At 49.2% G+C, this 20,976-nt stretch overlaps 1 protein-coding gene across 4 annotated transcripts in view; it reads left to right on the top strand.

The window, feature by feature from the left end:
* Positions 1–20,976, top strand: part of ATXN7L1 (ataxin 7 like 1) — a 230,513-nt gene that overhangs the window by 94,513 nt on the left and 115,024 nt on the right. Inside the window, exon 4 of one of the 4 annotated variants that reach the window (XM_036429695.2) lies at positions 7,803–9,873. The exons of the other annotated variants lie outside the window; for them this stretch is intronic. Coding sequence (XP_036285588.1) covers positions 7,803–7,888 — 86 coding nt within the window. The 3' untranslated portion in view covers positions 7,889–9,873. Of the gene's footprint in view, positions 1–7,802; positions 9,874–20,976 lie in introns of those variants that run through there. 4 annotated transcript variants of the gene reach the window in all.

Genomic DNA, 20,976 nt, shown 5'->3' with positions numbered 1-20,976 from the left:
GAACAGACGTTAGAGTCATCTCAGCAGACACCGAAGGCAGTGGGCTGTGTTCTGCATGAGAACGGGCCACTCAGCATTCCGATTAGTTGCAACTTTGGGCGATGAGAGAATTGTGCAGACCGAAAACTCCACGTATGTGTTCCACGCATGTAAACCTACTAATGAGAATGGGTTTTGGCAGAAAGCTAAACGCTGATGTTCCTGCCACCAGAGCTTAGAGCTGCTCATTAGTATTCTGAGAGCTGGAGATAGACACAGATGCAGTGCAGCTCGATCTTGATAACATCACTCATTCCCAGGCCTCAGATAAGTTTGTGGAACAGGAAGATGAGAGGAAGCAATCCAGAGGCAGACGTGTACATGAGTGGCTCAAGAGACCTGGCAGTTTAGAACGCCTTTGCAACCTTGAGTGACCTCCCGCCTCCCTTTGCCCGTCTGTAGAATGGGCATGGTGAATATGCTCCCAGGTTAATATTAGACTCTAGAGGCCCGGTGCATGAAATTCGTGCACTAGGGCGGGGGAGTGATAGGGGGTGTCACTCAGCCCAGATTGCACCCTCTCGCCGTCCAGGAGCCCTCGGGGGATGTCCAACTGACGGCTTAGGCCCTCTCCCTAAACCGTCAATCAGACATCCTTAGCACTGCCACAGAGGCAGGAGAGGGTCCCACCATCTTTGCTGCACTGACAGCTGTGAGCCCAGCTTCTTGGCTGAGCAGCACTCCCCCTGTTGGAACGCACTGACCACCAGGGGGCAGCTCCTGTGTTGAGCGTCTACCCCCTGGTGGTCAGTTCGCGTCATAGCGACCTGTCATTCCGCCGTTCAGCCACTTTGCATGTTACTATATAGAATGATAAACTTGCAAATGCCTGGGCACATGAACTTGTGCTGTAAATATGCCTCACGGCTACGTGGGAAATCAAAATTTTGAGCTGAAATGTATCATGGGGCAGTATCTTGGCCAGAGACAGGAGGTGGGGGTGGGGGCCAAGTGCTTGTCTAAGGAAGGAAGACGGAGTGACCGTCTATGAAGCAGTCTGGGCTAACATGGTGAAACAAACCAGCCCACCTTAACGTGTAGACATCTGATCTGAACTTAGAAAAAAAATGGGATTGAAGACGAGCCTCTGTCTTTCCACAGTGCAGGCTCTGCAGTCCTGCTCCCAGCACCCCCTGAATTCCAGAGGGCTGGGCCCGGGCAACGAGGAAGGCCTGGGACACCCGTGCCCACGTGGGGTTCGGCTGCTGCGTATGAAGGAGGGTTATGTTAGGCTGCAGAGGGGTGAGGAACCAGGCGGACCCCAGAGCCAAGCCATCTGGGCATGGTTGTGCCTCTGCTCCTCCCCAGCTCGGGGACCTTCAGCCAGCCCTTCCATCTCGTGCCTCAGTTTCCTCATCCGCCATGTGACGTGCGTGTGAGACCCTGCCTCGGGGAGTGTCAGGATGAAATGAGCAGCTCTGAGCTAGTCTTAGCAGAGCGCCCAGCGAGCCTCCTGAGGCACTTCTCTGGCCTTGCGAGGCCCAGCACACGGCAGAGAAGAAACACACACCAGCTTGGCTGAGCAATGTTCACCTCCAGAGAGAGGACCGGACATGGTGACCGTCTAATACACATGTGTCAAACACAAGGCCCGCGGGCCAAATCCATCCCGCCAGGCCTTGCAATGTGGCCCGCACCGCACTGTCATCACTGCACTCCGCTGCGTTTCCATCACAATGACAGTTTATGACTGTTCAGTAAATCATTCGGCCCGCGATTTAGGCTGGATTTTAGATTTTGGCCCCTTCTCTGATTGAGTTCGACACCCCTAGTCTAATACATGGTTGTTTCCAGAGAGGGGGCGTGGGCGGGAAAGAAGGCAGGAGGGCCACGGCCGGAGCTGGGCCCCTGGCTGGCAAACAGAGGGTCGCAGAGGCCAGACCTGTGCTCAGGTGGACCATCTTCAAACTTGCCAGGTGCCTACTTCCTGCCCAAAGGGAGGTTGGAAGCATGGGGGATTTTCCCCCCCGCCCCCCACAAAAACAGATTCCAGGGACCAGTATCCTAGGAATGTGGGGGTGAGGACTTTTGTCTCCTGTCTCCCAGGAGTCGGTCTTCCCCAGTCATTAACTGATACCGTATCGCCCTTTGGACTCCTGCAAAGTCTCTCCATGCTGTCTGTCTGCCTCCACGTGAGACAGATCCCTCTCATCTGGAGCCTGCCTGCGCAGTGCCTGCCTGCCAGCTCGCCGCCTGGCAGCGTGTGGGCAGGTGTGCTCCCTCCGCGCCGTCTTCAGAAGGACTGGATTTCAGGCCCACAGAGCAGGTGTCTTAAACCCACGGGTGAAAGCAGACAGCCATCATGGGCTGGATGGTGTTTGCCAAAACGTGGCCTTGAAACAGGATGGAGTGACGGCTCCTGGCAGGAAACCTGGTTCCCCCTGGGCGTACACCCATCCTGAACAGCTCCTTTAAAACCGGGAGCCATTTGTCATCTTTTGATTCTCTTCCAGCGCTGTCCCTGTCACAGGTAGATAAATGAGGCGGCACACGGGTGTCCACACGCCAGATCATCTCATCCCAGCGGCTTCCCCAGGAGCCGTCACTCCGCCAGGATGGGGAGCACCGCGGGGTGGTCCCCGGCGTGGGGACGGTGACTCTAAGCAGACACTTTCATCACACGTCCCATTTATATGCATGAAATGCTTTCAAAGGATCTCCCAGCCCCCGGTGTGCCATTAACAGGTGTGTTTCTCATTTCGGAATCTTGAAATAAATCATGCGTTCGCAAGCTCCACCGATCATGTCTGTAGTTCCACAGGATGCCGCTAATCAAATCAATGTCTCGGCAGAAGCCAGCGAACACCCCGAATTAGAAACGGATAGGGGTTGGACCTGATGGTCTAAAAATCCTTGATTACAGAGAGCCGAGGGAACAGGCGTGGTGCGTTTCACTTTACCTCAAGTTGCATGCTGGTATGTAGCTTGTAAGAGACTCACCTGGCTTCTACACAGCCCACGGGGCCACCCCATTTCGTTGGTGCCGGTAGCTAAAGTCACCAGGTTCTTCCCAGGGTGCCATAAGGAGACGCGGCCTCCCTGATCCTTTTTTGGTGGCCAAAAGGTGGGTGACTCATGACGCCCTGCGAATGAAGGATCGGCCTGGCCGGCAGATGAACTTGGCCAGCCAAGGCAGGCCTCGCGCCCACGCCGCAGGGCTGAATGTGTTGCTGGTCCTGCCGGACAGCTTTGATTTCTTCTCTGGCTATTGGTCACCGCCTTCGCCCCCGAGGCTGCTGGGTTACGGGTGTCCATCGTCACACAGGCCCAGGCTTGGCTGGATCAACTCAAATTCATCCCCGAGCACAGGAAAATCACCGGCCCTGATAATGTTACTGTGGGTCGTTGGGCATCGCTGAGGCGACCTGAGAAAGGAGCAGGGGGGCGGGGGAGGAGGTGCGGGGGGCCTTCTAAAAGCTGGATCCGTTGAGCTTGGAGATGTGTGCACAGGGCACTCATGCTGTGACCATAACAAGTTTATAGTCCGCTCCTAATTTTCTGTGGTGCTAAAGGAGAAATCGAGCATGAACTTTAACTTTTGAAAATAAATCCCTCAATGGAGCGTTCGCCAGTGGTATCATCCTAGAAATCTTCCCGGGGAGTGGTCCTATTTTCTTTTATGTTTTCCCAATTAATCGGTGGTGGGGGGTTTTATTTATTTTTAGAGAGTGAAGGCGGAGAGAGGGAGAGGGAAGCGGGAACCAATATGAGAGAAACGGATCGGTTGCCTCCCTCCTGCTCACGCCCCAATCAGGGATCAAGCCCTCAACCTGGGTCTGTGTGCCCTGACCAGGAATTGAACCCGCCACCTTTGGGTTCACAGGAGGATGTCAGCCAACAGAGCCACACCAGCCAGGGCCTAATCCGTAGTGTAATGAGCAGTGGAATAACCCAGTGGGACCGGAAGTACAGCGCAGGAGGACACTTCCCAGGAGGGTCTGGGTTCCTTTCCTGCCTCTCCCAGTCTCTGTTCTTCGTCTGTGCATTCTGTGTGTTTGCTGCAGCGGCTTTCTCAGGCCAGGGGAGGATCAAATGAGTTACTGAATGTAGCGCTAGCCCCAGGCCCAGCCGAAGGAAGCACAAGATACGTCTTCGCTGTTAGGATGTTTTTAGGCTTACAGAAAAAGGGGGAAGAAACTCTTATTTAATCAAAGATGATAAAACGACAAAATAGTTTGTTCGCTGAAAAACAGGCACGAACTTAAGTGACTCTTCAAGGTAATCCCACGTTTCATTCCTGGTAAAATTACATAATCTTTTTTTCCCCTTAAGTTTAAAAGGCCGAGCCAGTTGTACATGATACCTTAAACCCACACATTGACTTACTTTAGAAGAGTGACTATTTTGAGAGTATGATCATTCTTGGCTGGGGGGGTTGAGGGGGGGGGATTTCAATGCACCTCCTGTCCATTGAAAAGAGTTACATGTAAAGAAGATTTCCAGTCCCTGGATTAGCTCTTCAAATTCCTGCTCTCTGTTCAAGCTTTGTCATAAAGCAAGGGCGGGAGGACTGTGGGTTTCTTGAGGAAGGAGCTCCTTATAATTCCTCCTCATTGCCCAGCATGTCTGGCAAATAGTAGGCACTCCATCAACGTCTTGTGAATGGATGAATGAATAATTTAGATGTTGAATCCTTTAAGTCAGCGGTAGTCAACCTGTAGCCATGCATCAGAATTTTCAGAGGGGCTTGTTAAAACACAGATTGCTGGGCTCTGGCCCCAGAGTTTCTGACTCAGTAGGTCAGGGTGGAGCCTGAGAATCTGCATTCCCACCGAGTTTCCAGATGGTGCCGATGCTGTTGGCCTGGGGGCTCTGCTTAGAGAACCACTGCTTTGGGGTTCCCTCCGCTGCCTACGTCCCCGGCTTTGCTGCCTTTTCCAAGCCTTCCGAGAGATTAACATCTATAACTATATCCTACCTACCTTGGCCCATAGAACTGAGATAGATTTTGATCAGGCAGAGGAGCAACCTGGATTTTTTTCTTTTTTTTCTTTTAATCAAAAACTACATCCCATCCCTTGTGTAACAGAGCCAAGTTACAATGGACCAACACCTCCTTCACGGCTGTGTCTGTGCCGGCAGGACACAGCCAGGGGGGTGGAGTCGAGGGGCGCACCTTGCAACATTTAAGCCAGATTTTGAAATCCCCACTTAATGTCAGATGTGGTTAACTGCGAAGTTGAAACGAGACACGACCTTTTGCAGAAACTGCAGAAGAGCAAGAATGGGGCAGGAGGTGAACATGGGTTACAAAAGGGAACCCGTAATATGGAAAGTCTTTTCGTACCAGCTTGTCGGCCTGCCTGAAGTCATGAGGCACCACCACCACCACCCCTCACCCCTCCCAGTTCAGAAACGAGAGCATTCTGTGGCCTCAAGAAGTTTGCTCTCTGCGAAAAGTCATTCTCATCTCAGGTGTCACTGTGGATGGCGGGCGAGGAGGTGAATTCCAGACCCAGGTGTCGGGGAGCTCTTCCTCCCTCCGTTTCTCTCTTCTCAGGACACAGTCCTCAAGACCGTGAGGACATACGGTATAAGTCATGCACCGGCCCGGTAGAGGGTACCAAAGGGACACCAGGCTCCCAGAACAGAGAAGAGATTCGCAGGGAACTAAAGGGAAGGCAGGGACCAAGGCCTTTCTCTGAGGTAGTTCGGGGTGTGTTATTATCTGTTATAACCAATGGCCCAACGTTTAGCAGCTTAAAACAAGTATCTATTGCCTTGCACGGTTCCCATGGGTCAGACACCTGGGAGCAGCACAGCTGGGTGGTTCTGGCTCAGGGTCTTTAAAGAAGTTGCAGTCCAGCAGTCATCCAGAGCTGCAGTGTGTCATCTGAAGGCTCGGCTGTGGCTGGAGGCCTCCATTCCTCCCTCTCAGTCCTGTAGACCTCTCCATGGGGATGTTCCCTCAGAGCCAACAACCAGAGGGAGAGAAGGAGGCAGTCAAAATGTCTCTTAGCCGAAACCGGTTTAGCTCAGTGGTAGAGCATCAGTCTGCGGATTGAAAGGTCACAGGTTCAATTCCGGTCAAGGGCATGTACCTTGGTTGCGGGCACATCCCCAGTAAGGGGGTGTGCAAGAGGCAGCTGGTTGATGTTTCTCTCTCAGTTTCTCTCTCATTGACTTTTCTAGCTCTCTATTTCTCTCCCTTCCTCTCTGTAAAAAATCAATAAAATATATATATTTTTAAAATGTCTCTTATAGCTCTACCCAGTTTTTGCTCAGTGGATCGAGCATTGGCCTGCAGACTGGAGGGTCCTGGGTTCCATTCCAGTCAACGGCATCTTGGTTACAGACATGAGCCCTGGCCCTGTTCGGAGTGTGTGGGAGGCAATCAATTGATGTGTCTCTCCTATTGGTGTATCTGTCTCTCCCCTTTCTCTAAAATAAAATCAGTGGAAAAATTTCCTCCTCTGAGGATTAACAAAAAAAACAAAACAAAATCCTTTTCTGACCTAGTCTCAGAAGTGACACACCGTGACTTTGCATTACTCTGTTTATTAGAAACACTAAGTGCAGCCTGGGCTGGGGGCGGGGAATGAGACTCCATTCCTGAAGGAGCAATGCCACCACAGAGTGAGCCTCTTTCATCCTCCCCTGTTCCACTCAGAAAAGCTCAAGAAGAATTGTTATAGGGCCTTTGGTTAAAAGATGATTTTTTAAAGGACTCCAGAGAGGACTGTGGCTGTTTTGCCGGATCAGGCTGATGAGGGGTGGGTGGGTGGGTGGGTGGGTAGAGGAGGGCGCATTGGAATCTCTCTGTGGGCTTTGAGCCCACCGTCCTAGAGAGGTCACACAAGCCCCTTCTCTCTCTCTAGGCTAGAGCTGACCTTGCTTAGAAAGGTCTGAAGCCGCCATGAGTTCCCAGCCTCAGGTTTGGTTCCAAAGAATAGAAAGACTGCTTAGAGCTGTCTTAGGGCTGGCTGCTTAGAGCCAATGGTTCTGGAGAAAGAGCCACTCACAGCACTGTGTGTCTCCTGGGGCTGTCTGGCCGGCCAGGCCCTGGTTGGGGGAAAATGGGGGTGTAAGGTAGAAGGGGTATCCTGGGCTGTGTGTGTCAGGAAGAGCATTCAGAATGTGGAAGAATATGCAGCCATGGCTTCTGGGGCCAACCCAGGGACCCTGCCACAGGGATGGTGTTTATCTCACCCTCCCTCACCCCCAGCTCCGGAAGTGGATTCCGCTCAGCAGTCTTCTTCTGAGGACGGAGAACCGCGGTGGTCATATCGTACTGTGTCTGTTCTTATCTCCGCCATCATCCCCCCGGGGAATAAGCTAATCAAACTAGCTGATGATTTTACAGTGAGAGGAGATAGCTAATAACTTGGATGACAAGTATTAGAATACAATGTGATGTGGATAAATTGGGTCCGTGTATTAAGGGCTATAAAATGAGATTCCATCAAGGCATGAATAATGGTGCCTGAAGAAAGGATTAATCAAATACCCCATTAAAAGGTGCAGGAATTCTGGTCAGATAGCCCCTCTTTAATTACACTCCTGCCCCGAACCCCACCTCCACTCCCTTCCTCTGAAGCTGCTTTCTGCTAGGAGAAATAAGGAAACGGGTTGAGAGGAAGTAATAGAAAAATTGGGACATACGTTTTGATAGAACAAGATCACGAAGACAGATATAAGCAACCGGTGTTTAATTCAGGGGAAGCAAAGGCAATTGGCATGAGTAATCGCTTACAGGTGTCATTTCCAAGGGAGCTCTGTTGATACCATTCAGCAAATGCCAACAAAGCATTTACTTTCCAAAGGGAGAAAGCAAGACAACAAGAGAAGTGAAGGCATCTCCAGAAACGGACCGGAGAACAGCCAAGCCGTGGTGAAGAATCAGGTGTGAGACGGACTGTGCAGAAGACAGACACGACTTCCGGAAGATCTGGGAGGACTCCCGTTGTCCAGAGAAGGCTTCGCGGGAGAGGAGACCCAGCAGAGCCCTGGAGGGTAGACAAGCTTCCACGTAACTGCAAATTCGTGAGCACACTCTGGCGACAGGGTCTAGGGAAAATAACATGGGCTTGAGCAGAGCAGGGGGCACCTGTGGGATTCTCCTCTCCATTTCCACCACCACCACCCCGGTCCACGCTACCATCACGTCTCATCTGGACAACAACAGAAGCCTTCCAGCCGTTTTCCCTGCTTCCACTCCTGCTCCTGCACAATCCATCTCCACACAGGAGTCAGAATCAAGAACAAAGTTAATCACGGCATTCTCTTGACATGTGGCTTCCCATTGTTCTTAAGCTAAAAGCAAAAAATCATTGTCATGGAACCACATCCTGTGCCAGGCTCCCTTTCGCCCTCTGTATGCTAGTCCCCCCCCCCCCCCCCCCCGGCCTCTCAGGATTGGGGCGCATAAGGTCTTCCCGCCACCAGGCCCTTGCACGTGCTTTCCCTTCTCCATATGTGATTTTCTTTCACACCCAACCCCCTAACCGAAGCTAACTCTGACTCACTCTTCAGAACGCATCTTAATGATTATTGCTCCCAGAACACTTCCCTGATTTTCAGAACCACATCAGCTCTCCCTCAGTACCTTGAAAACAAACGTGTGTTGTGTGTGTGTGTGTAGCTATATGATTGATGTCTGTCCCCCACACACAGAGCCACAAGTTCTACAAGGGCAGGGACCCAGTCTTTCGCATCTCCCAGAGCCTATCACAGCCTCGGTAAATATCTATTGACTGGATCAGGACCTTTAATTAGGAACCATGAGGCTAGTTGAGAAATTATACTTGACCCATACATATGAATTCATACTGGGAGGTAAACCTGAATTTGTGTCCAGACTGCCACCTGCTGGCTGTGCTGTTGTAAGTAAATCACAGCCTGGCGAGCCTGTTTTCCTCATGTGTAACAGCCAACGCACGTGGTGGTAGCAAGGAAGTCATTCATCATATATGTAAAAGCATTTTTTTAACTGCAGACATAAGTATGCTGTCGTTTTTCTCTGTGCCTGGCACATTGGGTCTTTAAACATCTATTGGATGGATGGATGGATGGATGGACGGATGGACGAACAATTAGGGAACCAGTACAAGAGTCAGGAAGGGAACCTGGCATAAGGAGAGCATGATGAAAGCCAAAAAGAGGAGAGGGTTTTAAGAAGTCAGAAGAAGCTTGTTGATCACCCGCAATATCACAGCAGCAGAGCAGACAAGGAGAAGGAGGGTGGGGGGTGTCATTGAACTTGGGTAGGAGGAAGTTAGTAATGACCTCAGGGCAAGTCCTTCTCAGCCTTTTCACGTTGTCTGTGCTTTCAATGACATGCCTTAATTGTAACTTAATCACTTTACTGATTTTTATCTTTGGGGGGGGAATCAAATTGATTTGCACATACAGCAAAATTGGGGAGATTACTCCAGCTGCTGCCAGCAGGTGCTGACAAGTGAGGAAGTGCACGTCGGAGGATAAGCGAATACACTAAACATTTATTTTAATAAGGCCTAGAAATCCTTCGTTATTTAATAGATTGCCATGGAGAATTGGGTTTCAGTTTCAAGGGCTGTGTTATTTTTAACTCCGTGTGTTCTGGTAGCCGTAGGGCTGTATGTGTCGGCAAGGATCTCGGGTACGAGATTTCGTCTGAGGGCGACAGTACATTTCTGTGAGGATTTTTTTCTGGTGCGCGCGCGCGCACACACACACACACACACACACACACACACACTCACACTGAACTCCTAGCCTTTCAGCATGGCAACTCAGGCCTCACCTCCCTGCCAAGCCCTGACCCAGCCGGTCTGTTTGTGTGTGAGCCGTGGGAGTGAACCTGGGTCCCATACTCATCCTCTCAGTGCTGACTCCTGGTGAATAAGAAAGACACGATGAGCCGAAACCGGTTTGGCTCGGTGGATAGAGCGTTGGCCTGCGGACTGAAAGGTCCCGGGTTCGATTCCGGTCAAGGGCATATACCTTGGTTGCGGGCACGTCCCCAGTAGGGGGTGTGCAGGAGGCAGCTGGTCAATGTTTCTCTCTCATCGATGTTTCTAACTCTCTATCCCTCTCTCTTCCTCTCTGTAAAAAAATCAATAAAATATTAAATAAAAAAAGAAAGAAAGAAAGAAAGAAAGAAAAGAAAGAAAGAAAGAAAGAAAGAAAGAAAGAAAGAAAGAAAGAAAGAAAGAAAGACAAGATGAATAAATGAAACTCGGTGGCCACTTCAACAACCATCTCACCTCCAGTGCTCCAAACTGGGCTGACAAAGCCAGGCGCTCAGGAGGAAGAGGTTAAGGACAGACGGGAAGAAGGAGCCACCACATATTTTGTTTCTGTGTGGTAGCCAGTGGTCTGGAACATGGGCCTGTGGTGAAAGGAGGTGGTATTCCAGAGGCACTCACAGAGAAAAAGGGAAAATGTTCTGAGCTTACTGTTCTTGCTCCAAACCGAAGTAAATGGCCAGATCTAATCTTCCTTTCATCTACCTTTTATGGTTGTTACATTTGGTGATTCTGGTTAGTGGTTTGGACATACAGCAAAATTGGGGAGATTACTCCAGCTGCTGCCAGCAGGTGCTGACAAGTGAGGAAGTGCACTTAGATTTTTACTACAGCCAGACCCCTCTTAGGCAATCGTCTTCGATAAAAGCCTACTGGTGTCCAACCCTGGACACCAGAGCATAACATGATGCCAAGTCCTGTTCCGAATGTGCTTCCTACTAAAGCAAACTGCACTGGAAGACCTTAAAGAGCATTTCCTGGTCAGTTCCAATCGCAAAAAGGGTTGTGTTTTTTTTGTTTTTTGGTGTGTTTTTTTCGTTTGTTTAATTTTTCATAAATCACCAGTTCCACAGAGAGCTCCCTCCCCTCCAAATCATGTTTCCCTCACTGCCTCTGATATGGGAGCTCCCTTTGCTCATATACTCACAAGAATGTGATTATGGTGGGTTGTTCCCCCTTAAGAACATGATTAACATATAGTTTTTTTTTTTGTTTTTTTTTGTTTTTTTAGACAGATGGTTATTAGCATTAAGAATGAATGCATTTGACCCTAGCTGGTTTGGTTCCGTGGATGGAGCGTTGGCCTGTAACTGAAAGGTCCAGGGTTCGATTCCAGTCAAGGGCACAGGGCTGAGTTGCTGGCTCGATCCCCAGTGGGGGGTATGCAGGAGGCAGCTGGCCAGTGATTCTCTCTCATCATTGGTGTTTCTGTCTCTCTCTATCTCCCTCTCCCTTCCTCTCTAAAATCAATAGAAATATATATATATATTTTTTTTTATTTATTATTAACCCATTTTAAAAAAAAGAAAGAATGAACGCATTTGAATGTGTTGATGTGCACCAAGAACAAAATCCAGACAGTAGAAAACTTCAGGTTAGACAGCCTGAGCCTTCAACAGCTAGATTGTAAGGACAAGAAACAGATGGAGGAAGAACTGGTCGCTTAAAAAAATAGACATCTCAAAAATGGGCAAGATGAAGCATGGTGCCCAAGGATGCACACTTGGGTGATGAAGCCATAAATGAGCTCCAGGAAGGAAGTCGGGAGTGTGGGTACTTTCGGAAGGGGGTGGGCTGTGCTTGGGGCAGACACACAGCTGGGCTTCTGGGGTGGCTAGCCCAGGGCTCTGCCTTCACCTGCGGGTGGTTACCAGGGTGTCCACTTTTTCATCTCTCCCAGGACAATGCTGCCTTTGGTTTGTGTAGGTTTCCTGTGTCAGAGCTTTATTTAAAAAAAAAATATATATATATATATATATATTATTGATATTTTGCAGAGAGGAAGGGAGAGGGATAGTTAGAAACATCTATGAGAGAGAATTATCGATTAGCTGCCTCTTGCACACCCCCTACCGGGGACGTGCCGGCAACCAAAGTACATGCCCTTGACCAGAATCAAAACCGGGACCTTTCAGTCCGCAGGCTGACGCTCTATCCACTGAGCCAGACCGGTCTTGGCTCGTGTGTCAGAGCTTTATTTCACTGTAAAAAGAACACTGTTCTTTTAATGAGTCTAATTGGGGTTCATACTGCCTGCAGCCTTTCAGGAACCCGGCTTTGGGGAGAGTGTCTTGTCATAAATGATACTTTACCTTTTTTACTAAGAATTTACTAAGTTGTAAAGTCATCTGGAAAGACACCTGTGGGGTTGTGGGGCAGCTTGGTCAGAATTGAGAAGAAGGGGGGAAAAGAGGTCCTACTGACTCCTTCCTAAATAAAAGCTCCCCCTGGCATCAGCCACACGGGCCTCCACCCTCGCCCTCCTCATTGTTGGTAATCTTGAGAAACCACCCAGGGCTGTTTAGAGGGACTTTCCCTACCGATATTGCCACTTTTCTCCACTTCTTTTGTCTCTGCAAACGCCAGTCGGAAGTGACTGCCCTCGTGGTGTGATTTTAGGGTGACCTCTGACATCTCTCCCCCTGAGACATCAGTCCCTCACCTCCAGGCTTACATCCCTGGTAAGTGCAGGTCCGCCAGGGCATTTACGCTTAGGAGGAATACGTGGAGTCAGTCAGTCTTACCAGAGGGTAAAGTCGTCAAGAACAGGACTCCGGAAACCTGGGGTGGGGGCACAGGAAGGGACAGCCCTAAAAAGCGTGGCATGGTTTACCTTTTCTTCTCCTTCTCCTCCTCCTCCTCCTCCTCCTCCCCTTCCTCCTCCTCCTCCTTCTTCTTCTTACCAGACCCGACCTCCACGTGTTAATGGTTTTTAGTCTCAAACTAGAATCCCACTAAAACACAATATTTGCATCAGTCTCTGGGGCTGCATGAAACTAGTTATTCAACTCTCAGTGCACGAGCTGAGCCCACGTTTTGGGAATAAATGGGAGATTGACTTCATCTGCTGTTCACCATTCAATTCTCAACCCCTGTCATAGTACTTGGCCCATAGTAGGTACTCAGTAAACACTGAATGAAAAAAACAATGAATGAATGAATGAATGAACGAACGAACGAACAAGGGACCAGCTTGCAGCAGGAGAGAGAACAGAGACCTCCCATGATGGGCTGTGAGAAAGCCATAGCTGTCATTCCTCGGCTTCTGGGGCCATCCATTTCCCCTCACCTCTGCTCCGGAGTTGTCTCCTCACCTTTAGCCCGAGGTGGACCACTCTGCTGTGTGCCTCCCTGTCCTCAACAAGAAAACCAGCCAGCGCCTAGTTCTTGAGAAGTAACAATTCTTGTCACATTTTCCCCGTTTCTCAACACTTTTGGAACCATAGAAGTATTTTTGCACACATTGTCTAATTTGCACTGCACCATAATCCCATGACATAGGTAATTCCCAGTTTATGGAGGAGGAACCCGAGACTGAGAAGGACTAAAATGACTCTTGAGAGGCAGAGCTATCATTAGAACCTGGAGTTTGGGATCCTTACAGCCAATAGCCTTTCTACTGCACTGTCTTAGCCACTGTGTGGAGATCCCAATAAAAGGGGGCCGAGAGCCAGCATTGAAGCTTAAAAGAAGCTTAAAATGTAATTCAGGTGAGAAAACTACCTTCAACAACAGACATAGGCCAGTAAACGTATTGTAGCACTGCCTGAGCCTTCCCTGGTTTTCCTTCCCAGGAATGCACTGAATGGTCCCTTTGCTGCTGCTGTTTCTTAGCAAGGTTCTCTCTATGTAAACTTATTTAAGGAGTATAGAAAGGGGGTACTGGCCAGTCTTCAATGGTCTGCTATAATGGACAGAAGAAGAGGGTAAATAAGAGAAAGCCAAAGGAAATCCCAAAGACGGATGTTAATCAATTGTGCCAGTCTCGCACTTCAGATCTCATGAGGAATAGCCACATAGAAAAGGAAAGCAAGGGGCCTGAATAATCCACAGTCTACGTAATCATTCCCTTACACCGGTGTTGTCTATAACAGGACTAAATGCTGCTTCCTTGCGCACCGAAATGTCCACGCTGCTAGACTTCCTCCCCCCAAAACTTTTCACTTTTCCTCTCTCTTCTGATGCTCTCCGTGGCCTGTGCAGGAGGAAGGGCTGACGCTGAAGCTTGGAAATGTTAGGCGAGTTGCCCAAGCCCCAGGGCAGTGATGGAACTTGAACCCGAGCTCTTTCTGGCCCTGAACTCTTTCCCCTCTTCCCCTCCTGCAGCGGCCCCTCTCAGCCTTCTTTTCAGCATCCTGGAGAAAGACCCAGCAGTGACGGTTCCGCCACCCGCGAGTCCACAGCACGGGCTCTTGCCAACTCTTGCTTGTATTACGGTGGTTAAGTGTTCACTGGCCGCTTTGTGTGTGTTGTGGTCATTTAATTAGTCCATGCCTGGGAGGAAGAGTTGCTTTATTTATAAGCTTAATAGTGAACATTTCCGAGTCTTCGCTATGAGCTTGATGGCATTAGGGTGATCTCAGTCTGCCCACTGCACTCCTAATCCACTTAACACCAGGAGGTTGGCCGGCACTGGCTTCATTGGGGCACAGCCAGGGTGCAGAGGGCTGCAGGAGAGCCGTGGCGAGGTGCGGGAAGAGGGGACAGCCAGATGCAGGAAAGCAGGGTAATGGGAAAAACGTGTTAGGGACTTTGAAAAAAAAATAACCAGGTCTCTTTATGCTCCTCTTGGGACAAAAAGAGTAGGATTTATCTTCTTGGGCCCTAGGTTGGGGAAAATAGTATTAAGGCTGACAGCCAATGTTTCTCAGCCGCAATTGCACAGGAGGCTGGCCTAGGAAGCTTTCTCATATCCTGATGCTAGGCCTCATGTCGGTTTTAAAAGTCCACACGTGATTCCAACGTGTAGCCAAGCTTGAGGACCAGTGATCAGAGGGGTGATGGCGGCTTTGTCACGTGGAGACCTGTCTGCTGGCTCACCTCCCTGGCACGAGGCAGGGGCTAAGGCTGCAGTGGCTACACCTTCCCCCTGATCCCTCTTCGGGTGCTCTGACTCCTGGGCCAGGTGTGTGTGCTTAGCTCCATGGTGGGGGGACCTGGCTTCTGGAGGACATCCCCATGCCATCAGGGTCAAAGACAACAAGAGCAGACACACGTTTCAGTCCACCTTCATAGGATTCCAGTTAAGGCTTGCAATAGATTCCAGATTGTTCTTGGTCCCCACCACCACCACCACTTTCCAATCTTTTCTTCCCAACTGCCTGCCCCAGGGACTTTACATCCCAGCATCAAATGCAAAAACAGCAGCCTTAAAGAAGTCTTTTAACCAGCAACTACTAAACTACTATTGTGAAGAGTCAAATACCTGTTACATACCCTATATAATAAGAGAGGAATATGTTAATTAGCTCTTACACCATGAGGTATAACGACCCACCGATCACGGATCTGCAGGAGGGTGGAGCAGCGAACTACAAGCAGGCGGTGGAGAGCTACAGGAGAGGGCAGGGCAGCAAGCTTTGAGTGGGGGAGGGAGAGGAGAGTGGAGGGAGCTAAGGAGGGTGGCAGAGAGCTACTGGTGCATGGATTCATGCACAAGGCTACTAATATATATATATATATATTACATAGACAAATGCATATATATATATGTATATATATATATATATGTATATATATATATATATATATATCCATATCTATCCTTATAGATCTGCTTCTTCAGTTGAACTCTGACTGGTTTTCAGAATTGTGGAGCAAGGTATTGTTTTTATCCATAGATGGTAGCCAGTATAAGGAGAAGATGCAAAAGGCTCCGAATGAAGGGCAAGGCAGGTCTGACAGTTTCCTATCTCCACTCCTACTCCCACCCCCATCCCAAATTGACACCTGTGGGCAATTTGAAAGCCTTTGGTAGGGTATAGGAAATCCCCAGGATAAATCTTAAAAATGCAAATTCCTGGGCTTCACCTCAGATCTAGGACTTTCAAAGGATTGAGAAAGTAGGAATCTTTTAAAAGCCTTCCCTCCCGCAGCCTTTCTGGGATGCTGATAATGTTCTGTGTCTTGATCTGGGTGCTGGTGACATGAGGGTATTTCGTCATCAGGCGGCACACTGTGTGATTTGTGCCCTTTCCTGTATGCATGATATATGTCAATTTAAAAAAAAAAAAAAAAAAAAAAAACCTCTCCCTAGCCTATTTGGCTCTGTGGATAGAGTGTCGGCCTGCAGACTGAAGGGTCCCAGGTTTTACTCCAGTCAAGGGCACATATCTGGGTTGAGGGCTCGATCCCCAATCGACAGCCAACCAATGATTCTCTTTCATCACTGATGTTTCTATCTCTTTCTCTCCCTCTTCCTCTCTGAAATCAATAAAAATATATTTTTAAAAAATAATAAAATTAAATTAAAAAATAAATAGCCCACTTCCCACCCCCATTGTCCCACAATGCCATATCCCAGTGACTGGCTGAAGTGGGACCCCACTGGGCCAGATGCTTCCTTGCACCCTTCCCAGCAAAATTCAGAGAAGAGGAACAGAAAAATGCTCAGCAACTGGAAATAAGACAATCCACAATCCTGGTGATATAATCCTATGCAATATTCCAACTGAAAGAAGAATTTGAAACTATGAGGCAGCCAACCCACTTGAAGTGATAGGAATGGGTGGTACCCGTGATGTGGGGGCCAGTGTGGAAGGTCACGCTGGAGCCAGATTGTGGGAAGCTTTGAATGGCAAACTGAGGAAAAGCAAAGCCACTTTCAAAGACACAGGGCTTTCTTCTGAGGAGGGGCTTACAGGTTTTTAGAAGAGTGGTGGATAAAAGCAACATTTTTTTTTTTAAGTGCGTATGTCAACATAAAAAATTATATTGTTCATCATATTTAACTGGTGAGTGACAGGACAGGCCTTGGCACTGGAAATAGGGACTTTACCTTTGTTTCAGGACAGACGTTTCAACCCTACTTATATCTAAAGCACCTGCAGTCTGTACACACTGTTCTGGGGTCCATTTAAGCAGAAAAAACAAACAAACAAAAAACAAGAAAGCAGTTAAAACCCCTGTTGTGACATCCGAAGGCCTAGTGGGTTCCTATGGGGCACAGCTGTTACAAGTGCATTAAGAATTTTTAATTGTAGTGCGGGGGCAAGCTTCACAGGCTGATCCGTTTTTCAAGCAAGATGTGTCCAGAACAGGTCCTGCAGTTGCTCTCAAAGGCAAGGGGGAGGGGGGGAGGGGGGTAGACCTGAGGGGGAGGGGCTTCAGGAGTGACAATAGACTTGGTTTGAATGACCATCTTCTCTGGACTTTTGAAATACAGGAGGGCAGGCCCCACCCCAAGTGGTTCTGAAGCGCCCCACCCCGATTTAAACCCACCCACCTGCAGGCTGTCCTGTATCTTCTTTCATGTCCAGAGATGGCGCTTTCCTGAGTGTGACCAGGATGTGCTCCTCCCTCTCCCCTCCCCTCCACTACAACAACTCCAAAGAGTAGCTTGAGCTTTCAAAATAAGGACAGAATTAGTCTGAAAAGCATCCGTTAAGAAAAATCAAACCATAGGCATTATCAAACTTTTTTTTAAAGGCACAGTGTCTTTCTCATTCTTGTTTGAGTTGAAGTATATTCATTTTACCCATCCTGTAACAGTACCCTAAGCTTCACGTTGAGGACTATCCAGAGGGAATTCTTTGTGGAATTTCCGCAGGGAATTCCCTCTGGAACCCAGGACCCTCCCACACGCCTCTCCGCCAATTCCCCCAGCATGTGCAGAAGGAATGCACCGCGATCTTAACATCTTCACAGCCTAAAACATTAACAAGACACATCTAATATGGGAAACAATAGCGTGGGGCATTCCACAGGGAAAGGCCAGTTCTGTGCCGTTTCCTTTCTTCCCCTCACTCAGAGAATTAGAGAACTGAGGTCCATGAGTGGCCTCCCCACACCCCGCACCCTTCCCGGACACAGGGCCTTCCCCAAAACAGGATGTGAGCGCTGCTTCACCATTTTCCAGCATTTTTTTTTTTTTCAGGAAAAGGGAATTCATGTTCATGTGTCCTCCCTGCTAGCTCATGAAACCACCTGCCTTCTGCATGATTTCCCGAGGTGGGCCCAGCTCTGGGGACAGAGGCAGCCCTGTCCACACCCCTGGCTCCAAGAGGTTTTGCTCAGCGCTCACGTTGCACTTCCCCAGAGTGCGCCACTTGGCTCATAAACATTGGCAGAGGCAGAGGGTGCAACAGCCCCAACCCCCAGGCTTGAGGAGGAAGCCTCCGGAAGCAGGAGGGGGAGCCTCAGCTCTCTGGCTCAGTCACACTCGGGTTCAGGTCGCCTGCAGGACACGCAACTGGGTCACTGTCTGGCAGGAGGATTCCCGCGAGGTAGGTGTTATGTCTACGTGGATCCTCCGGGGCAGAGAGCACCCGTCCGTTGGTGTGGGCCAACAGGTGACATCTACTCAAAACAGGATTACAGAATGCGAGTGCTAGAAGGAGAACTCAGAAAGTAGATTCAGCCGGGACCGGTTTGGCTCGGTGGATAGAGCGTCGGTCTGCAGACTGAAAGGTCCCGGATTCGATTTCGGGCAAGGGCATGTACCTTGGTTGCGGGCACATCCCCAGTGGGGGGTGTGCAGGAGGCAGCTGATCGATGATTCTCTCTCATTGATGTTTCTAACTCTCTATCCCTCTCTCTTCCTCTTTGTGAAAAATCAATAAAATATATTAAAAAAAAAAAAAAAAAAGAAGAAGAAGAAGATAGATTCAACCTTGAGCCCCCTGTGTCAGGAGAGGAGGCCAGACAGGTGGTTTGCCCGGAGTCCCTCTGGTAGAGAGAGAGCCGGGCCACTCTCCCAATGCTCCACGACCCAGTCCAGCACTCCTCCACTACCCCCTCTCATCAGCGCAAACGGAGTCATTATTTTATTATGGATAATGGATGGCCAGTGTTTATATGTTTTAATAGTTGTAGAAATCATAAAAATAGACCCCCTCATATGTGTATGTGTACATAGACACTAATATTTTATATGCTTTTTGAACTATTGGCAGAGTACGTTCCAAATACTATGTCCCTATACTCCTAAATATTTCAGTGTGTATTTCCTAAAGCCAAAGAGATTCTTTTACATAACTGTAGTACAATTGTAAAAATCAAGAAACAACATTGATACAAACCTTATTCAGATTTTGCCAGTTACACTGGATAGAAAAATAATAATAATAATCCAGGATTGCATTTTTTTAATACATGTTATTGATTTTTTACAGAGAGGAAGAGAGAGGGATAGAGAGTTACAATAGAAACATCGATGAGAGAGAAACATCGATCAGCTGCCTCCTGAACTCTCCCCACTGGGGACGTGCCCGCAACCAAGGTACATGCCCTTGACCGGAATCAAACCTGGGACCCCTCAGTCCGCAGACCAACGCTCTATCCACTGAGCCAAACCGGTTTTGGCACATGTTGCATTTTGTCATGTCTCCTTAGTCACCTTTCATCGGGGACCATTCTTCAGTCTACCATTCACAGCCTGGACACTTGTGAAAATTACAAATAAAATGTCCCTCAGCTTCATTTACCTGATGTTTCCTCGTGGTGAGAATCAGGTTTTACCTTTTGGTTTGGAAGGCTCTTTAGTGAGGGTAAGATCTGAGTCTGGGTAGTTGGGACAAGGACAGGGGAGATCTGGGCAGTGCTACTGACTGAGGAGAACGAGCCCTTTGCATGGGAACCAGATGCTCAGAAACTTGAATGGGAACCAAAGGAGAATATTCATTCACCTGGTATGGACACAGCACATGCTAAATACACTCAGAAGTAATATTTGGCAAGAAAATGACTCTCTCCCAGTAGTTTTATTCTCCCCAGGTATTCCAGGTGTGTCTAATGTAAGTCACTGCTTGTGTGTAGGGTAAGGTGACCAGAAGTCCCGCTTTTGACGAGACAGTCCCGATTTTTAACAATTTGTCCTGCGTCCCACGGCGTTTTAAAAAAGTCCCGATTTTTCAAAAATCGCCGCGGGACAAATTGTCAAAAAGCAGGACGTCTGGTCACCTGCATGGGCTACATACTTCACATGCCTTCTCTCCATCCCCGGTGGTCTGAGGGGTGACTGTTTACAAGTGGGGAAATGGAGGTCCGGGGAGCACGTGCATTTAGAGGCAAAGCCAGGGGTTAAGCAGGCCTGCGCCCCGAGCTCACACTCCTTCCCCTCGCCTGAGCTGTTTCCAGCCTGTTCGCTGGGCTCCTCCACAATCAGCCTAGCTTTGCTTTGCTCAAAACAAGGCTTGAAGAAAGACTGCGGCTCTATTTCCCACTCATGTCGGTGACTGATGCTTGATTAACGCTCAGGATTGCTGCCATCCAGAGCATAATTTTCACAGATGCAAAGACCAATTTGGTTGCTACTGAGGCGGAAAGATCTATTTCCTCGTGAGTTATCAAACAGATTTGGGAGAAACCAGTACCACAGGAGAGGGGAGAGGGGTGGAGAAAGGGGGAGGTACGCTGGCTCGTTCTGCAAGGAAGCCTGGCCACCTTAGCTTTTATGGAGAGAGAGTCAAACGGCCCAAGTCCACACACGTAGGCACCGCCCGGGCTACGACACCACAGCTGTGTGGCAGAGCACAGCCATTAACCTCTAAGGGGAAAAAGCTCTCAACGGTCTTAGCTGCCTTTGCAGTGCCCGGAGGGGCACATGGAACCCGGGAGAGCACCTTGGGGACTTTACAGAGGCCATGGCAACGTCACCTCCTTCTCCAGCCAAGGGTTGTCCTTGAGAAGACTCCCTTCTTGTGAGAACTGCTGAGCAGGGCCTCTGCCCCCACAACCACCCCGACTCTCAGGTGCAGCCGTGGGCAAGTCCTGGGTTCGAGTCCAGCTCCGTGCAGCAGGCTGCCTAGCCTCTCCAGCGGTGAGATCAGTGTGCTTAGTCCCTGGCCCCAGTTCCTGACAGAGACCCTTGAGTTTTCCTCTTCCCTCCCCTTTCTTTGCTGTTCGTCCTCCACGTCTCTCTCTCCTGCTCCTCCTTTTCCCTCTGGCTCCGTCAGTAAAAGAAAGTTATTATTTCGTACCAAAATATTCCATCACAGACAGAGGTTGGGAAGTCGAGTCCCACTAGTCTCCAACAAAGAAAACAAAAAGA

The sequence above is a fragment of the Pipistrellus kuhlii genome, unplaced genomic scaffold (assembly GCF_014108245.1).
Source record: "Pipistrellus kuhlii isolate mPipKuh1 unplaced genomic scaffold, mPipKuh1.p scaffold_m20_p_10, whole genome shotgun sequence".
Classification (NCBI taxonomy): Eukaryota; Metazoa; Chordata; class Mammalia; order Chiroptera; family Vespertilionidae; genus Pipistrellus; species Pipistrellus kuhlii.
Note: the sequence above shows the minus strand (reverse complement) of the source record. Positions and strands in the feature narration are given on the sequence as shown.